This window comes from Ambystoma mexicanum, chromosome 4p (assembly GCF_040938575.1).
Source record: "Ambystoma mexicanum isolate Mex_15411 chromosome 4p, UKY_AmexF1_1, whole genome shotgun sequence".
NCBI classification, from domain to species: Eukaryota; Metazoa; Chordata; class Amphibia; order Caudata; family Ambystomatidae; genus Ambystoma; species Ambystoma mexicanum.
The window spans coordinates 690,217,211-690,238,040 of NC_090927.1; the positions used below are offsets into that span (position 1 = coordinate 690,217,211).

General features: G+C 44.3%; 1 protein-coding gene across 1 annotated transcript in view; it reads left to right on the forward strand.

Annotated features, from left to right (window-relative positions):
- Window positions 1-20,830, forward strand: part of LOC138453420 (CD109 antigen-like) — a 1,060,964-nt gene that overhangs the window by 143,404 nt on the left and 896,730 nt on the right. The window contains exon 6 of the mRNA XM_069606254.1: window positions 19,848-19,887. Coding sequence (XP_069462355.1) covers window positions 19,848-19,887 — 40 coding nt within the window. The remainder of the gene's footprint in view (window positions 1-19,847; window positions 19,888-20,830) is intronic.

Sequence of the window (20,830 nt, forward strand, 5' to 3'; positions counted from 1 at the left end):
GTCTCCAATGAGGACAAACAAGGTGGCACAACAAGAGGTAAGTTCTCTCAGACTTTACAGTACCTTTAGGTCGATGAAAAGTGCAGCAGATGACTTCTGTTCCTGAGCAGCTCTGCAGATCCTGGTGTTCCTGGGCCTCAGTCCTGAGGACAAGAGGGAGGACTTCTGTGGACTCCTGCACTACAACATTACGGTCACCGCTCGCAACTGCAATCTTCAAACAAGTGGCACTTCGGTGTTTCAGCTCGTCGCATCTACCGCAAATAGCAACACCACGGTTCCTGCCTGTCGAGATGGGCTTTCCTTGTATCTGGGGTCCCACACTCTATTGAGGGGGCTCAGGCTCGGTCAGTCCTGCTTCCTGGGAGTCCGGACGATCTTCCTGGAGCGCTTGGCCAGCTTAAAAGCAATGCACACGATCTGGTGTTCCTCTCCTTGGCTATTCGGTTCCAGCAGCGACTGCAGTGGAATTTCAACCAGCTCCGAGAGGATGTCCAGGTTGCTTACTTTGGAGTTGATTGGTCTCACCCCTCAAAGGGAGAAGTCGTCCTTGCAGGGGCTTCTCTGTCGATACGAATTTGGAGTTTCAGCACAACAACAGGGCTTCGCTGGGCAAACGAACGGTCCAGGAGTTGCAGAAGGTATCCTCTTCAAGTTCTTCTTCGGATTCCTTCGTCCAGTGGTCGACTCTGCCTTCCAAGCCAAAAAGCTTTGCCTTTTATGCAGGTTTTTCTCATTCATTCCAGCCTAGCTGTCAGTCAGCCAGCCGGCCAATCACCTAAGAGTGCATTCCTGTCTCCTAGGAGACTAAGCAAAGGGTGTTTCGGGCACCTCCCTCGCTTCCTGCCAGAGACCCTGGAGCCAGAGGCTGGCTTAACCCGTGAACCCTGCCAAAGGCAAAATTAACAAAGGGAACAAACCTGGTTTGGCACACAGAGTAAATCTCAAGAAGGACCTTTCCACAAAGAAATGGTGAAAATAGAAGACCGGGCCATTTTGACAAAAATGGCACCCATGGGTGCTTTACTGTGGCTACAAATGCACAATGGTAGTTAAAAGTAAACCACTGCCACCAGCCATTTGGTGAGGAAAGAGTAACATAACAATTTTCCATGAGAAGCTAGACAAAGGGGATACTAAGTAACCCCTCCAGCACCCTATTGTAAGACAGGGTGCGCTGGTTCTAGAAAGTTATAAGTGTAAGCAAAGTCAATTTTCACTTCACTGCTCTTGGAAACAGTAGTTTATCCCAGAGAAGGTATTTAAACCTTGGGAAAATCTGAAAGACTTCCCTGTGTCACTGCACTGAAGGTGCTGTGTGACACAATGTAAAAAGATGATGCCTATGGAGTTTGGCAGGCTCCACAACCAAAAGAAACACAGTGTTCAAAATCACATTAAAATACATGAGAGAGTGGGTAAAAAGGTCCTCACTCTCACCAGGTTAAAAAAATCCTCAAGTTCTCAAAATCCAGCAAAGTTGCTGTGGGTCTCTAAGGTAGAGGGCATTAGCACATTTCTGTGAATTCTCCCTAACACGACTGGTCTCATTTTGCAATGGTGAAACAGAGCTAAAAAAACAATGTAGAAAAACAGCCCATGTACCTAATGCGCTACACCCTCAAAAACATTTGTTTTGTTTTACAACCACACTATGTGAGGAATGTTATGCATACTGGTTTATCAATACAAAGTCATACAAAAAAAAAATGCTCTACAAATTCTTGGTACAGTGTCTTTTTACTGGTATTCCGCCAACACGTGTTTCGACCTGTACATAAAGGTCTTCCTCAGGACTTTTGTAACATTAACAATTAATCAAATAAAAAATTACAAAAACACAAAAACAGATAAATCCGAGCATGTATTAACATGGATTACAAGAGAAAAGAACAAAACAAAAAAAAAAAACTCAAGTTATTTAACTTCCTCAAAATTGTTTGAAGACTCCATAAAAGCAATTATTTAGTCTGTATCCTACACCACATTTTCTATTACATGAGTATTTAATTCCACCACCATTAACTCATGTCCACCACTCAGGCTCCACCCAAACGCAAAAGAAAAAGAAAACCAGTGCCTAGTGGCTAATACCCATTTCTATTGAAAACACCTTGTATTCCCTGTTAGGCATAATTATATGCAGTACCCTTTGGGAACACCACACACAATTAAGACTACAAGTGACAATACAAATTCACCTTTGGTACAAGCCTGTACTACACAGTTAAAGTGGTAACGATGGCTGAGCAGCCAGACTTATCTCAAGAATAAGTGAGCAGTATCAAATAGTTACACAAAGGACAGCAATTGCTATGATTCAGGCAAACACTGACTCAAGGTTTTCAAGTAAAAGAATATACATTTATTTCACTCTTCAGTTGTATAACATTACACTATTATAAGCAGTTTAAAAATCACACTCTTAATACACCACACCACTCCCAATAAGTTCCAGACAAGTTAAGCTCACAAAATGAAGTTGGAGCAAAATGGCACTCCAGCAATTTAAAAGGGAGGGAAAGAGAAGGTAAACAGAAATTGAATCACACCAACAGGTAAGTACTCAGGGCAATTGAGCAAGAGGAACTACAGTGATAGAATCAGGTAGAAAAGGCTTAGGGCCAAAGTCCATGGGTCAAAAGTCTTTTGCTCAAAATCACACAGTTTAGGGTAGGTCGCGGTAAGGTTCATGCCACGGGTTCCGGACAAGGTTTGTTGGCGGGAAAGTTAGTTCAAAGAGAAGAGAAGGACAATCCCTCGGTTTGGAGAAAGATTTCAAACACTTTCACCGCGGCTGAACGAAATGAACAACCGGATTTGCACAGTACCTTAAAACGGAGAGGAAGCTGTAGCTGAGGCGGACGTTCCTGGTAGTTCCTGCAGGCTCACGGTTCCTGAAGCGACTGTCGGACTGACAAGAAGTAGGAAGACTGGAGGGTCCTGACTACCCAGGGAAGAAACCAGAAGCAGAGCAAAGAAACGAATAAAAGGTGTGCTCCTTAAAACCCAAGCAGGGTCCGACCTTCCTGGCTATCCGGCCCACTGTAGCTCTGTACAGCGAATTCGACCAGAGGAGGGATCCTGCCTTGAAGTTTGGGCAAACTGGTTGGTCCCACCATCTCAAGGGAAGACATTTCCTGGAGGATTTTCTCTGTCGTGGGATTCTGAAGATTCAGACCTGCAGCAGGACTTCACCGGGTGGTTCAGTCGTTGTAGGGGTCCTCCTCCATCAGCTCCTCATTGGTTCTTTCGTTCAAGTGGCCACTCTGCCTTTCCAGTCCCAGAGACCTGCTTTTTATGCAGTTTTTCCCCCATTCATACAGCCTGGCTGTCAATCACACAGCAGGGTGGCTGTCCCGGCAAGGGCAGTCACCCAGCCACTCAAACAGGAGTACGACTTGGGTTACCAAGGGAACCCATGGCAGGGATCCTAAAACCCCTCCCTCACACCCTGCCTACCCAGACTTTCAGGCGCCTTAAGCAGGGCTTCTGTGTAGAAGCCCGCGAAAGACGGCAAACAAAGGGACCAAACCTGGTTTGAAGTGCAGGGTAAAACACGAGAAAGACTTTAACAAAAAGAAATGGCGACTAAACCCAGCTGGAGCCGAAATAAAATGTATTTGGTCAAGCGGGTTAATATTTGAGGCTACTATAATAGCCTAAAACAATACCATGGTTATAGAAGATAACCGCAGTAGGAAAATTATGGTAGTTACCACTGCCACCAGCCAAGTCTTGATGAAAAGGGAGCGAAACAGTGCTCCAAGAGAAACAGACAAAAAGGGATAGGAATTAAGCCTTTCCAATACTCCATGTAAGATGGGGTGTACTGGGTCTGTGGTTTAAAGAGACTACATAAAGTTAATGGCTACTTTACATGTTTCTGGGAGACAGTAGTCAGTCCCAGGAAAATTGAGTCAGTGGGAAGTCTAAAAGACAACCCTGTGTCACTGCAGTGAAGGTGCTGTGTAACACACATAAAAATTATGCTCATGGAGTAGGTGAGGCTCCAGAGTCCAAGATCACACAAATGGTAAAAATACACACAGCAAAACACATGTAAGAGTGGAAAAAAGGCTCACACTCTTACCAGGTGAAAACAATAAGCCCTAAAAATCCAGCAAAGCTGCTGAGGGACTCATTAGGTAAGGAAAATCAGCCATTTATGAGAATTCTCCCTAACACTCGCCCCTCCCACCCCCAGACTAAGGGACAGGGGGATTCCACTCCTGTATGAATCTCTACCTCTAGTCGGTTAAAAATATCCTAGAGAGACCATCAGCATTTTGGTGGTGACATCCTGCTCTGTGCTCAATGGTGAAATCAAACCCTTGCAGGTAGATTGACCATCTTAGAAGTTTTGGGTTCTCTGCTTTCATTTGCATTAACTATCTCAAGGGTTGGTGTTCTGCCTGAATCACAAAGGTAGATCCATACAAGTATGGTCTAAACCTCTTCAGAGACCACACAATGGCAAAACATTCACGCTCTATGGTTGCCCCCCCTTGTTTCTGGTTCCTTCAGTTTCCTAATGATGAAGCAAATGGGGTGCTTCATACCTTTCTCATCCAGTTGACTAAGGACTGCACCTATACCTATATTGGAGTCATCTGTCTGCACAATGAAGGGTTGGTGATAATCAGGAGCTCTTAGGACTGGGGCTTGACAAAGGGCATTCTTCAGGTTTTCAAAGGCTTGAGTGCACTCCTCATTCCATCTAACCTTTTTGGGGAATTTTGGAGAGGAGATCACATTCAAGGGAGAAGCTATGGACCTAGGAAAGCTCTCACTTGAGTTTGAGTAGTAGGGGTGGCACAGTTTTGCACAGCTTGTACTTTGCTGGGCAATGGTCTTATCTCACCTCCTCCTACCTCATGACCAAGGTAGACCACTTTGCTCTGACCAATTTGACATTAGCTTGCTTTTATGGTCAGATGGGCCTGCTCAAGAGCCTGCAAAACATATCCCAGGTGGTCAATATGTTCCTTCCATGTAGGGCTGAACACTGCAATGTCATCCAAGTATGCCATGCAGAAGTCCTCCATCCCATTCAGAACTTGATTAACCATCCTTTGAAATGTAGCAGGTGTATTCTTTAGTCCAAAAGGCATAAACTTAAACTGTTAGAGGCCTGCTGGGGTGGATAATGCAGTTTTCTCCTTGGCATGGTCTGTCAGTGCTATTTGCCAATAGCCTGAGGTTAGGTCAAATGTACTGAGGTATTTGGCTGAACCAAGTCTATCCACCAGTTCATCTGTCCTTGGCAAAGGATGGGCATCAGTCTTAGTGACTGCATTTAGAGCTCTATAGTTCACACAGAATCTCAACTCTTTGGATCCTGCCTTTGGTACTAGTACAACTGGACTAGACCATGGACTTGTAGATGACTCTATAACCCTGAGATCAAGCATCTTGTTGACATCTCCTTTGATGTGGGATCTCATATGTTCTGACATTCTGTAACTTCTGCTTTGCACAGGTAAACAGTCACCAATGAGAATATCATGCTGGCCCCAAGGGGTCAAGACTGGTGCTAGTGAAAATAGGGAGGCAAACTGATTCAACAGAACTTTGTACTCCTTCTGTTGTTCAGAAGTCAGTTGAGAAGAGAGATTAACTCCTTCTATTTGTTCATCTAATGGTTGGCCTCTGAGGAGGTCAAGTAGAGATTCACTCTCCTCTTCCTCTTGAGCTGAAGCTAGAAGCAAAGCTCCCACTTCTGGTCTCGAGACATAAGCCTTTAAACAGTTGGTGTGAAAGACTCTGGGAGCCTCCTTAGGTATGCCTAAGTCCACCAAATAGTTCACCTCTCCAAGTTTGCCCACAACCTTGAAGGGTCCTATCCATTTGTCCTGCAAGGCCCTCTGCCTTGTTGGGACCATAACTAATACAAGCTGGTCTTGAGTAAACTCAACCATGCTGGCCTTCTGGTCATGCCAATGTTTGACCAGAGCCTGATCTGCTTTCAAGTTATCACTTGCTTCTGCCATCATGTGTGACATTCTCCTCCAGAGACCTATCACATAGTCAATACTCTGACTGGCTTGGGGGAAGAAGCACTCTCCAACCCCTCCTTAATCTGGGCCAATGGACCTCTGACTGAATGGCCATAGAGAAGTTCAAAGGGACTGTAACCAACTCCCTCCTGAGGGACTTCTGTCATGATGCCTACCCCCGGGGACTCAGACCACGTCCAGCAACCCCGGAAGCAGGCATCAAGTTATCCTAAGCAAGCCCAACAACAAAAATGCGTTATTCATGCCACAGAAGTTGAATTCCTTGGGTTTATCCTGACCCCAAAGGGAGTCCGAATGGACTCACGAAAGGTGGACGCAATCCTTAAGTGGCCATCACCAAGTTCAGTTAAAGGAGTACAAAGCATGCTCGGCTTTGCCAATTTCTACCGCAGATTCATCCTGGATTTTTCACATGTTGTACATCCCATCACAGCACTCTTGCGAAAAAATAAACGCTTTATGTGGACTGAAGAAGCTGAAAATGCCTTCCAAGAGCTGAAAGCGAAATTCACGTCTGAACCTGTATTAAAGCACCCACGCCCTGAACTTCCATACATAGTGGAAACCGATGCATCCAGTCTAGCCATGGGAGCTGTCCTGTCTCAAAAGGACCTTGAAACTGGCCAGCTTCATCCAGTAGCATTTTGGTCCAGAAAGTTCTCGGCACCCGAGTTAAACTATGCGGTTACCGACAAGGAGTTATTAGCCATTAAATACGCCTTCAAGGCTTGGCGGCACTATCTTCTCGGTGCCAGGCATACCATTACTGTGATCACCGATCACCGGAACTTACAGTATTTAAAGACAGCCAAGGCCCAATCGTCACGTCAACTCCGATGGGCATTGTTCTTTGCCGAGTTTGATTTCGTAATAACCTATCGACCAGGTTGTAAGATTGGTAAAGCAGACGCCTTATCCCGAATAGGGATGGGAGAGGCAGAAGTGAACCCAGAACCAGTACCTATAATTTCCGAACAAAGAATTCTTGGCATGACTACTCTACAGACACTAGAGGACATTCAGGTAAAGATCCAGCAACTCTTTGATCCTACAGCCCTCCAGGACTGGGTAAAAAAAGGCCCGGACTACTATGTCACCAACAATCTGCCTTATTACCAAGGGCGGCTATTTCTGCCACACAAGAAACTACAAGAGCTAGTCATTTCCCGTCATCATGATACCCTAATGGAGGGGCACCCAGGTATTGCAAAAACTGAAGCTAAAATTAAAAGACAATTCTGGTGGCCCACCTGGCGAAAGGATATTAAATCATTTGTGATGTCTTGTGGCATTCACGCCCAAAACAAAAGTCAAAAGAAAAAACCAGCTGGACTCTTACAACATTTAGACATTCCGCTTACACCATGGCACACCTTATCGTTAGACTTACACCATTCTTACACCATTCTAGTTATTGTGGATATTTTTTTCCAAGCTGGCCCACTTTATTCCTTTAAAGGGATTACCTTCAGCTTCAATCCTGGCCAAGGAGTTCCTCGAAAACATTGTTCGCATACACGGATTTCCGTCCATATTGGTCTCTGACCGGGGCAGTCAATTCTTTTCAAATGCTGTCAATTGGCGCAAATCGATGTGAGCTAATCGACCAGTCACCACCCCCAGACCGATTGTCAAACGGAGAGGACCAACCAGACTGTCGAACAATACCTGCGTTGTATGTTACATCAGACTGAGAGTAATTGGAAAGACATTCTTTGGATCGCCGAATATGCATACAATAATTCAGTACACTCTAGAACTGGACAAAGCCCCTTTTATACCTTATATGGGCACCATCCGCGAACCTCAGACCTTGACTCACCCCAACACTTAGAAATGCCCTCAGTGGACCATCTGCACACTACGATTACACCAGCCTTTAAGGAAGCAACTACACATTTAAAACAGGCGAAAGAAAAATACAAGAATGATGCTGATCGGCATAGCAGTGATACTCCACAAAACCAGATAGGGGACCAAGTATGGTTAGCCACAAAACATATACCTCTAAAGGTAACACAGACCTTTAACCCCAGATATTTGGGACCTTACTCTATTAAGGCCATTATCAACCCGGTGGCTGTCACGTTGGACTTACCTGCTAATATGCGAATTCACCCCGTCTTTCATGTGTCACTTTTGAAGCCAGTGCAACGAGGGACAAGACTAACCAAGCCACCAGACCCTATCCTTGTAGACAGAGAAACCGAATTTGAAGTTAAGAACATCCTGGACTCCAAGCTGATAAAGTCAAAACTCTTTTATTTAATCGACTGGAAAGGTTACAAACCACAGGAAAGGTTATGGGAACCTAGTGACCATGTTCATGCACCCCGATTGGTGAAAAAATTCCACCGAAATTTCCCAGACAAACCGAAACCACAGGGAAGAAAGACTTTAGGAGGGGCCTTGGGGGGGAATGCTGTCATGATGCCTACCCCCGGGGACCCAGACTACGTCCAGCAACCCTGGAAGCAGGCATCAAGTTATCCTAAGCAAGCCCAACAACCCCTGCTAGGGGCTATTTGGGTCCAGTCCTGGCACCTATGGCACCAGGCTCATAGATTAAAACTTACCTGATGCAGACCATGCTGCAAACTTACCTGATGCAGACCATGCTGCAAGAGCTCCAAGCCAAAAGAGGCTTGGAAGGGACTAATTTTTACTCAGGCGGGGCTGGGGAGGAATACCCACCTGGGACTACTTTGGAGGCTATTTAAACCACGCCCGAAGAGCAGCACACGTTTCGCGTTATTCTGCATCCAGCAGCGTAACGCTCACCGTGCCTGCAAGTCTGCATCCAGCCTTCCGCCACGCCCGCCTCGAGTTTGGAGCTCCTAGAAAAAGGGAGAAAGAAGGAGAAAAGGTTAGAACAAGAGCAATACCTTTAATCCTTACCTGAATTCCCGATCCATCGCGCCATCGAGCTGTAAGAAAGAAGTTATTTTATGCGCGTCGCCTCGCCTGCTGCAGCACCGCGCTGAACTCACCGGCCTTCTCAGCATCTTCACATTCCACCGCATCCTCCTGCATGTTCCCGCCGCACTCCGGCACCTAAGGAGAAGACAAGAACAGCAAGGTGAGCCACGGGAATACACAGAGGAATATTAGTTACCCCACCATAGACTTACCTGATTTTACCACCGGGGGTACTATTCCTCTTCACGGGTCGGCGCAGCTTCCACTGCATCTTCGCCGAACCCCGGCCCCTAAGGGGAAACAAAAGGACAGCAAGGTAAAACAAAGGGACTAACAAGGGGACCCTCCTCACCACAATAGACTTACCTGATTTTACCGCCGGAGGTATTATTCCACAAGACTTCATACTTTCTCTCAGCGCCTGAATAAGGGAGAAAGCAACAGGTTACATGTTGACATTATTTTATCGAACTATGTTGGAAAATACAAATCCTTACCTGCATACTACCGGTTGCCACGAGGAACTCTTCATTAGGGTCAAGCTGCAACCTGCAAGGAATCGGACAAGAGTGAAAGTCAGGCATTTGAACTCTTATGAACTTTATACTTACGGCGTCTTGCCGGGAATCTCAGAGTCAATATTGTTCTGGAACTCACCAATTCCTTCGAGCCAGTGAAGCAACTGGTTATCAACGCGCCCCTGCGCTCAATGCAGGATGGAGAGCTCATCTTTTCAAACCATCAGGTGAGACTATAAGAGGGGACATCAAAGGCGATCTCTGGGGAGAACAGCGGGGGTGGGGGGATTTACACTCAACTCCACGGGTGGTTAATTCCCTTTCTCCATTTGCAGAAGAATATTCCTACGGGCCAAGCAAACGAAGCTAGGTGGGTCAGTCCAGTCCGTCATCTCTGCCCTACGCATCACATTGGTGGAGACCACAGCTGTCCAGTTCCGATCGACTCCTCTGTGGGAGCCAGGTGAGTGTAACAACTACTTTATATGCAAAGAGAAGGCATGGCAGTAGAGGGTCCCACTTTCTTTTAAGGGGTTCTTCTAAAGCACCTATCATGCTCTTCATAGTACGATTAAACCTCTGTACCAGTCCATTTGTCTGGGGATGGTAGGCTGTAGAGAACTTGTAAGTGACACCACAGTTTTTCCACATGGCTTGCATGTAGCGGGACATAAAATTGGATCCCCTGTCGGATATCACTTCTTTAGGAAACCCTACTCTGGTAGAAATACCAAGTAGAGCCTTAGCCACAGCCTGAGCCGTAACAGTTCTCATAGGTATGGCTTCTGGGTATCTTGTAGCATAGTCTACTACAACCAGGATAAACCTGTTCCTTGAAGATGTGGGAGGGTCAAGGGGACCAGCAATGTCAATGTCCAACCTCTTAAAAGGAACTCCCACCACTGGGAGAGGCACCAAGGGTGACACATTCTTGGCTCCACTCTTGCCAGAGGTTTGGCAAGTGTGACAGCTCCTACAGAATTTGTCAATTTATGAACCCATTTTAGGCCAATAGAAGTAGCGAGAGAGCTTTTCCTTGGTCTTCTTGAAACTCAAGCAAGTGCCCAGCCAAAGGTATCTCATGGGCTAACTGTAGGAACTGGAGTCTGTTAGTAAGGGGCACTACAATTCTTTTGCAGTCCCCAGGGATAGACTCAGTCGGTTCACTGTAGAAGAGGCCCTCTTCCCAGCTCAACCTGTGCTTTCCAACTTCTTGCCCATCAAGTTGGTTAGCAGCCTGTTGTCGAAGACCTTCAAGAGTAGGACACTCTCTGTCCTTTGCTAAAGTCTGGCCTGTTGGGTCCACCTTCTGCCAGTAAAGACTGCAGCTCAGGATGGTCAACAGGGCCAAGATCTCCAAGTAAGACAGTGTCTTCTTCCAGATCTGACTCTTCATATACTGGCTCAACCACACAAGGTTGCACCTCACACTCTGCCTCAGCAGGTGTAGGAGTCACAGGTGTGACTTTGGACAATCTTGGGGATGTCCTTGTTGGTAGAACAGGGATGCTGTTTGACTTTTTCCTGGAGGTCTTGGGTTTCCCCTTTGCCTCTGTTTTCTTAGACATGGCAGTGAGCAACTCCTGTGGAGTGGGAGAGATAGTTTCCTCTATCAATTCCTCTGGAGAGCCTCTCAAGGTTCTCTCCCTTGCAGACCTAGTGAGCTCCTGTTTCCTTTTACTGGGAGGCCTGGGGGTGCTTGACACAACTCCAAGAGTTTTCAGGTCATTACCCAACAGGACTCTCCCAGGCACTTCACTCTGCACACTAACAGGTATTCTGACAGTCATATCATTACACTGGATGAGAGCTGGTAACTGGGGAAGCATTTGCACTGGGCCTCCAGCTAACTCGGTGAGGCATTTGGGTGCCTTAGCAACATCCTCCACCTTGAAAAATGATTCATCCACCACAGTTATGCTGGCTCCAGTGTCTCTGATGGATAGGGTTTCCTTCACAAGTACACTATCTTTATAATACTCTTTAGTATTATCTGGGATGGAATTATAGACATCTCAATTCTGTTGTTCCCACGAGCCCAGGGACACTAAAGAAACACTAGCTGAGACTCGCATGGGTTCATCAGCCAGTAGGTGAAAGTTTCCACTTGCCATAGGTACTTCTTCCTCTGGGGAGAAGGCTTAGGCGACAGTGTGGACCCCTGAAGGTTTACCCTTGCATCAGGGATCCCCTTTCACATGGCCAGTAGACCCACAAACATGACATTTCCCAAATGTCTTGATGAAGGGGGGTTTGTTCTGACCTTCATCTAGTTTGGGTCCAGATGGTGTACTAGCTTGAGTTGGTTTCCCTTGTTGTTTCCCCTTAGGTTGTTGTTTGTGGCCCTCTTTTGGAATTAGAATTATCTTTGCTATCTTTCTTTGGCTGTTTCCCCTCATCCTTTTTCTGAGTAGCCCCAGAATCCTTGTGAGTAGCCCTGTTGGCAACCCACAAGTCAGCAGCCTTAGCTAGCTTCTCCGGATCTATCTCCTTAGAATCAGCCAAGTGCTGTCTGAGCTCAGGAGAGCAGACATCAAAAATAGACTCCAACATAACAAGATTTCTCATTCCTTCATAAGTGTTTACTCTGTAACCCTTAATCCAACCAGCTAAGTTTTTCAAACACTCACATACCCAGGTAGCCCAAGGGGTACCGTCATGCTTTTTGAGGGTCCTAAACCTCTTAAGGTGCTGGGAAGGGGTCTTCCCAAATCTAGCAATTAAAGCTAGCTTCACATACTCATAGTCCATCCTATCCACCTCCCCCAAATCCTTTACAACATCAGATGCAACAGCGGGCAGCCTAGAGAAGAGCCAGGGAAGCAATTGATTCCCTGTAAGACCTTGAATACCATGGTTATATTCAAACATTGCCAACCAATCCAAAATATCAAGCTTAACCTCATACATACCCACAATTTCTTTAGGCATACAGGGTCTCTTGGGACTGAAAGACCTAGAAAACTCTGGGAGAGAAGCATATTCAAGAGACTATCTTTTCATTTCTAGTTCAGGATTCAACTCCATTTCTCTGAGTTTACATTCTTGGTGTTTGTGTTCAGTTTGAGCATTTAAACGTTTGAATTCCAGTTCAAGCCTCATTTTCTCTAGAGCAATGAATTCAGGACTGAGTGTAGGACCTGTGTGGGTCCCAGTGGATAAGAGTTGAGGTTGCTGAGCAGGCAAGGGGGCAGTGAGGCCTACATTAAGAGACACATCTACCTCTTCCAACTCATCATTAACAGACATATTATCATCCTCAATACTTTCCACATTTGCTAGAGAGTCAGGTATTTCAGACCCACTCCCCAGACTTTGGTTATTTAAATACTTTTCAATTAATCCAGTCTTTTTGCCTTTGGCAGAGAGTTTCCTTTCTTTACACATGTTTCTTAAATAATCAGCAGTGTAACTCAGGAGGGTCTCCTGACTGTGGCTTTCCATATCAGACATGATTGATTTTGCTTTTAGTGATGTTAGCCTTGTGGTTAGTTGATCCAAGGTTATAGCAGCACTCTAAGTGTAATTACTATACTTTGATCCTCACCGCTGTACACCAGTGTTGGGCAGAATTATATGCAGTACTCTTTGGGAACACCACACACAATTAAGACTACAAGTGACAGTACAAATTCACCTTTGGTACAAGACTGTACTACACAGTTAAAGTGGTAGCGATGGCTGAGCAGCCAGACTTATCTCAAGAGCAAGTGAGCAATATCAATAGTTACTCTACTCAATTACTATGATTCAGGCAAACACTGACTCAAGGTTTTCAAGTAAAAGAATATACATTTATTTCACTCTTCAGTTGTATAACATTACACTATTATAAACAGTTTAAAAATCACACTCTTAATACACCACAGCACTCCCAATAATGTCCAGACAAGTTAAGCTCACAAAATGAAGTGGGAGCAAAATGACACTCCAGCAATTTAAAAGGGAGGGAAAGACAAAGTTAATAGAAATTGAACCACACCAACAGGTAAGTATTCAGGGTAATTGAGCAAGAGGAACTACAGCGATAAAATCAGGTAGAAAAGGCTTAGTGCCAAAGTCAATGGGTCAAAAGTCTTTTGCTCAAGATCACACAGTTCAGGGTAGTTTTCGGTAAAGTTCGTGCCACGGTTTGGGCTAACTGGTTGGTCCCACCAGCTCAATGGAAGAAGTTTCCTGGAGGATCGTCTCTGTCATCGGATCGGTTTCTGAAGATTCGGACCTGCAGCAGGGCTTCACCGGGCGGTTCAGTCGTTGTAGGGGTCCTCTTCCATCAGATCCTCGTTGGATCTTTCGTTCCAGTGGCGACTCTGCCTTTCCAGTCCCAGAGACCAGCTTTTTATGCAGTGTTACCCCATTCATACAGCCTGGCTGTCAATCACACAGCAGGGTGGCTGTCCCGGCAAGGACAGTCACCGAGCCAATCAAACAGAAGTGCGACTTGGGTTGCCAAGGGAACCATGGTAGGGGTCCTAAGACCCCTCCCTCACATCCTGCCTACCCGGACTTTCAGGTGCCTTAAGGAGGGCTTCTGTGCATAAGCCCGCGAAAGGACGGCGAACAAAGGGACCAAACCTGGTTTGGCACACAGAGTAAAACATGAGAAAGACTTAAACAAAAAGAAATGGCGACTAAACCCAGCCGGAGCCGAAATAAAATGTATTTGGTCAAGCAGGCTTATGTTTGAGGCTAGTGAAATAGCCTAAATCAATACCATGGTTATATAAGATAACCGCGGTAGGAAAATTAGGATAGTTACCAGAGCAATGCCAGAGGTTAAGATGTATTCTAAACCTTCCAGCCATCACCTCTTTTGTTTTGCTTTTGTCACCCTGAGTGGGACAGGTATGCCCAGACGTGGGTCCCGTGCCTGCTGGGCCTAGAGACCCAAGCATTGATGATGCCCAACAAGGCTGAATCATGTCTGGGGATGCTTGTGGTCTCGTGCAGAAGGGATGTGACTTATCAGTTCGGGCTGGACTACCCCTTTGTGGGTGGGACCAAGCCTGATTTGCATATGGTCTTTTCCCTTTTGTTATGGGTTGGCAGGCGAAGAACAATGGTCTGGAGGGTTACCCAGAGCAATGCCAGAGGTTAAGATTTATTCTAAACCTTCCAGCCATCACATCTTTTGTTTTGCTGTAGTTACCACTGCCACCAGCCAAATATTGATGAAAAGGGAGCTAAACAGTGCTCCAAGAGAAACAGACAAAAAGGGACAGGAATTAACCCTTTCCAATACACCATGTAAAATGGGGTGTACTGGGTCTGTGGTTTAAATAGACTACATAAAGTTAATGGCAACTTTATATGTTTCTGGGAGACAATAGTCAGTCCCAGAAAAATGGAGTCAGTGGAAAGTCTAAAAGACAAACCTGTGTCACTGCACTGAAGGTGCTGTGTAACACACATACAAATGATGCTTATTGAGTAGTTGAGGCTCCAGAGTCCAAGATCACACAAATGGTAAAAATACACACAGCAAAACACATGTAAGAGTGGAAAAAAGGCTCACACTCTTACCAGGTGAAAAAAATGAACCCTAGAAATCCAGCAAAGCTGCTGAGGGACTCATTAGGTAAGGAAAATCATCCATTTATGAGAATTCTCCCTAACACTCCCTTTCCCGGGGTGTCAGTTTTAAGGGATACTGTAAGTGAATAGTGTTATCATGCTAGATTTAATAATTGTATGTATAAGATCTGCCAAGGATTGGCACAATTTAACGTGTGCAATGTTCAGGAAGTAGACCCTCATGGCGTCTTTCTTCAGAAAGTTCCTGGCGGAATCTCAAACTTCACATGGACTGCACGTCCTGTGTATTTCTAGAATCATGTTTCTACAAATCTGCAGATATTGTAAATGCCAGAACACTTTAGGAGGGCTTATTACCATATCTCCTTAATTTGTATCTCATATCCTTCAATTAGCATCCAATTTGTTTAAAGGGACTGATAACGTTTTCTTAGTGATTCTGATAGAAGCAACTATCTGAAATAATAGGAAACTCATGGTTACTAATTAATCATAATCTAATCTGAAAGATAATCCATGACCAAAAGGATCATGCCAGAATGTTTAATCCGTACCTCTTAAAAAATGAAACCCTCGTAATTGAAGGTGAAACTTCTTATTGTGTTAGCAAGCTCCTTAATTCAGAGCATCTTATTGCCCAAGAATAAATAAAAAGAAAGGGGGAAAGCACTTAGTGAAATGTCCCTTTTGACTTTGTTTTGAAGACCACAAGACACAAATAGCCATATATATCACCACTACCAGGAACTTCTAATTGTGAATGGGGTGGTTGCTCACCTTTTTAAGAAATTCAGTGCCTTTGAAAATCTATGCAATGAGTGGTTCAATTTCTGCAACAGAATAATATTATATTTTGTTCCTACTGATTCGTAATATTGATTCATTTGGAAATTCCAGCTCCCCTATGTCTACAGTAAAGATGAGCACACTCCCTTACATGAGTTGGGGGCTGTCCACCTTCAACCAGCCAGGTGGCATCATTCGCACTGATCAGAGCAAAGAAATAGACCTCGCAGTGATCCGCTTTTCAAAAGACCGCCATTTTGTCACGTCAAGGAATAAATATTCTTTTTAACGCGATGGCGTGATGAACACATGACGTCCATCATATGTTTCTATGGCACGTTGTGTGCATCATTGCGCGCCCTGTTTACAAAACAAAGAACTGCACTTGTAAGGTGATAAATAATGCTTCACCTATAAGTACTGATCAGCAATCTTTTGAACAGCCTAATAATAGTTTGATGGGCAAATGATCAAGTCTTCACTTGTTCATAATGTATCAGATTAACGATACTAAAAAGGAATATATCATAAGCAAATGTGCCAATATGCCCCCTGGGGACCAATCATATTAATATCTTGAGGGTCTAGTAACGTGCACTACGCTTGTTTAATAGGGAAATCAACTCCACGCCTTATCCAACCTGTAAATAATGACCCATTGGGCTAGTAATGTATCATGTAAAGGGTTCTTTCCCCATACACCAACAATGTAAATCCTAACGTGGTGCCTGAATGGTTAACCCACAAGCCTGGTAGATGGATCGTGCAATTGTTTTGTGTTAAACAATCAACATCATAACATTGCATACAAAATATTCATGCTTCAAGCACATTTCAACATAAACCCTTATATCTCATAACAATCGTCAACATTATAGAGAACCATATTACATTGATCATTGCCATTTGTCTCCTGGCAATATTCTGATAGTGGTCCTAGTCCTATATTTACACTGTACAGAACTCCATCATGAACTGTTACACCTCATGCCATTTAAAGGCGTTTATCTCCAAAATCAAACTGTAAAACTCAATATATTTAGTCCATGACTGCAAATGCATCACTAGGTGAGCATGATATCCTGATTCAGGTAAATTCTAGCATAATAAGGATATCGATCAAAGAAATGAACTCATTTTGTGATTAGTATTTAAGCCTGTAGTCACAGTTCTGTATTTCCAAATTATTTTGGCTTCAGCCTTTCTTAGTGCTTTTTATCTGCCTCCCCCTCTGGGGTCCTTTGGTATAGTTATCAGCCCTGTAAACCTTATACCTGCCTTATTATCCATTTGATGATATTTCTGCCAATATATGGATAGAGGTCATTTGGGGTCTTTTTTATGCAATACAAGCAAATGTTCACTGATCCGGACTCTCAACTCACGTATTGTGCTGCCAGTATAATGCAGACCACATGGACATGACATTGTATATACAACACCTTTTTTTGTTTTACAATGAATGAAGTCTGTAATCCTAACATCTTCCTTAATATTGATCCTGATGTTTTTACATTCTTCTGTATACTGACACATCCTACACATCCTGCATTTGTAGAAACCAACAATATTGTGGCTAACTGAGTCTTAGACATTTCCAAAGATTTAAGATAAGAAGGACAATGATGTGGAAAGTTGCCCGGAGCAATGACAGTGGTCAATATGAGTTAATAACCTTCCAACCATCACATTATTTGGTTATTGGCTGTTGCCTTTAGGATAAAGGGTGTGCTCACACATGGGTCAATTTACCCCTGAGCCACAGAGCGCCATGCTGCTTCTCCCTCATGAGGCCCAACATAGCGACACATGTGTGGGGTGACTTGTGGATCCATGCAGAGGAGACCTGGTCTAGCTGGAATAGAGGTGGGGGAGGGAAACAGATTGCTCCCAGCACTTGGGCATTCAGAGCTGGTAAGGGGAAGAGCAAAATTACAAGCAGAATCAGCATTCTGAGAACATCAAATAAGTCAAAGAGAGAAAAGGGGATCATGGGGAAGTATCTCCTTTTTGTATGTCATGTTGCTTGCCAAGAATAGTGCAGGAGGTTAGCATCTTCCTGTATGTGAATGTCTTCTGCGTGCAGGAGCTTCAAACAGCTGCATTGGTCTGGTTCAAAGGAGGCCCTCGTGTCATTGATAGGGAAGGGCAAGTCCAGGCCAGCCGTTTGGGTGGGCCGCTGGGAGGCCTGGGACTGGTTTAAACAGTAAATTTACAGGCAAGATGGAGTGGCTCCCTTTGCTGGTGAAAGCTTGGTTAAAGAGCAAAGTTTTCAGCAGTTTCCTGAACCTTAGAAGATTTTCATCACTGTACTGTGTGATGTGGAGATAATTACAAGGGGCAGCGTCATTGTAGATGAGCGTTCTGCCACCTATGAGTCGTTGGAGTAATTTTAATTATACCGGAAGACCTGAGGTTCCTAGCAGGATGATATTGATTTTATGGTGGATGTACATTGGGCCTTTCTTTCAGAAGGTGCAGTGGATGAATCACAGTGTCTTGGAAATGATTCTCTGTTTGTGAGCTTTGGGGCAGCTGAATAGAGGCACTTGCAGCAGTTAAGATGGTTTAGGACCATGGCCTTGATGACTTTAAGTACGTGCAACGACTTGCAAGTCAACATCAATCAGACTTGTTCCAAACATCTGTGGACAAATCAACTGTTTGACTGAGACTTGATCTTTGAACAAAACTGTCTTCAGTTCCTTCCAGAATTTGAAGGTGTGCTTTTTCAATTCAGTATCAGGCTCAATATATACCAAGCAACACATCCCTTACATCCAGCACATAGTTTAATATATAACATTGCTGTAATACAAAATGGTGGCACATAAACATTGTATTTCTATGGAAAGTATAATATTTATTTAATGTAATCATTATAATTGGTTTTAAGTAATTCTTTGAGGGAAAGGGGAGTTGCAGGTTTTGGTAACTTGAGATTTTAAAATTATTAGTTTAAATAGTTATGAGACACAGACATCATACCACCTTGGACGAAGGATTAGTAGCCCACCATCTTTCGCCTGGTCCCCAGATCCCCTGCACACATTCCTAGGTATTGAAAGTGAAAAAGGGGGTTGATCCAATATAGGGCACAGCTAATCCTGATCTACAGACAGCACACCACTGGATTCATGAATCCCATCCATAAGGCAGAGGCTCCCAAACTGCTCTGGCTCTCGAAAAGAAGCAGGATAACTGGAAGATAAATCCTCTTGAGCTTATCACTTAAGCTGTTTTATTTTTGTTTGGCATGTGTTCTCCTCCCCCCAGCATTTCTCAAATGTAATTCAAGAAATCTCTATAAAAAGTCTCACTTAATGCAGATTACACTGTGCTGGACATACCTACTAGCATATTAAACGCCAGTGCACATCCTTTATTATATGCGGATATGTTACATTTGATTTAAAACATACAAGAATGTACCTCACTGTGTTTATTTCTTGGAACAGATAATTATTTGAATGCTATTTTTTCGTGAAATATTTCTAATTAATACTGTAACAACGACAGGTCATTTTCCAATGTTGTGATGCGTAGTTTTGCTTGACATCTATAGTAGTCAATGCCTTACTGTGGTACTATGAGCATTTTCCTGCGCTTGCAAGGGATTTCCTGCTACAGAGCTGAAACTATTTCGGTTTATTTCGTTTGTTTTAATGTGGTGCCTACGCACACCAGATATCATTGAGGAGTCATCATTATGTGGTGAGGAACAAATGCGTCTTTAGCGCTCTCCTGAAAATCAAATACTCAGGTTCGAGATGGAGTTTCAAGAGTCAAGAGCTCTAGCAGGAGTGGCCTTCAGCTGGCATGCAGCCAGCCGGTTTGGTAAAGCCAACCTTTAGGGTCTGTCCTGTTGGCAGCACTAGAGTGAGGCAGACAGGCGTTTGGGTTAGCTGCAAGTTCTGGAAATCCTGGTGTCTGCCTCAGCTCAGCAGGTGGGCGCACATATAGTGTGCTGTGTCCTAATTCATTTACTGAGAACTGTGTGTGAAATTGCCCTTATATTAAATGTCTTATTCGATAAATGTTGCATTCATCTGGTTTTCTTTTATTTTAGGGCAATCATGCTGCAAAGCACTTCACTGTGTCTGACTATTGTAAGTGAATTTAAATGTCCTTTTTGTGCAAGATTTGTGATCACTGCATTTTTGCATCGTTCTTCCTGTCAGGAAATTATCGCACGACTCATATAACATTGAATTGACAAACTATCCCGACCTGGCCTTCAGATGTGTACGTGCACCCATCGTTATTCTGTTGCAGTCTCGCGTGCCATACATCGGACTCTCCTTGTATTTTAATTCCACCATGTTTTTTTTGCTTTTTTTTTTTTAACCATATTCAACAACGTTCATAAAATATTTTGGGTTGAAATGCTCACACGCAGTAAATACCATAAATTAAATGCAGCAGCCTGAAAAAATTGCGTTACTTGCTAGAGACTTATTTTATGATATAACCAGCAAACGTTCGATGTGGGCCGTTGATGCCATGCATTCTCTTTTAGCAGCAATTGGAAGTGTTTTGCAGACTCTTTGGCTTTTACAGACGCCTGCTGCGTCCAAGTGCCCACATGTCCAAGGAAGCCTGCATCTGAAATCTGACAAGCAGATCACATTGTAGGCTGGAGCTAGTAGAAAGTTGCTCTGGCCACTGAAATGGCAGTTTGATAGAGCCTGCTGTGGGACTTCCCATCGAGAGATCTCGCGAGATCTTGGAGTGAGAAGCGCGGAAGAACGCGCGAAGCTCACAATCTGGCGGGCAAGATTGCCACTGCTGTAATGTTGGACCTGAGCGTCAGAAATAAATCCACACAGGGGGATCTGAGGGTTCTTCTGGTATCATAGATACACTTTCCTGGAAATACTTTGAACCCTGATTGTGAGAGAGGCGTGTTAGACAGAAGTCACTAATGCATAGCTCTCAACTCACACGCTTTTGGCCGGTGTCACCGCCTTGTAAAGGTCTGACCAAGCCTCCTGCACGCCCATTCACTCCAATGGGTGTCTCATCCGCCAAAAACAAAATTGGGTGATTTCA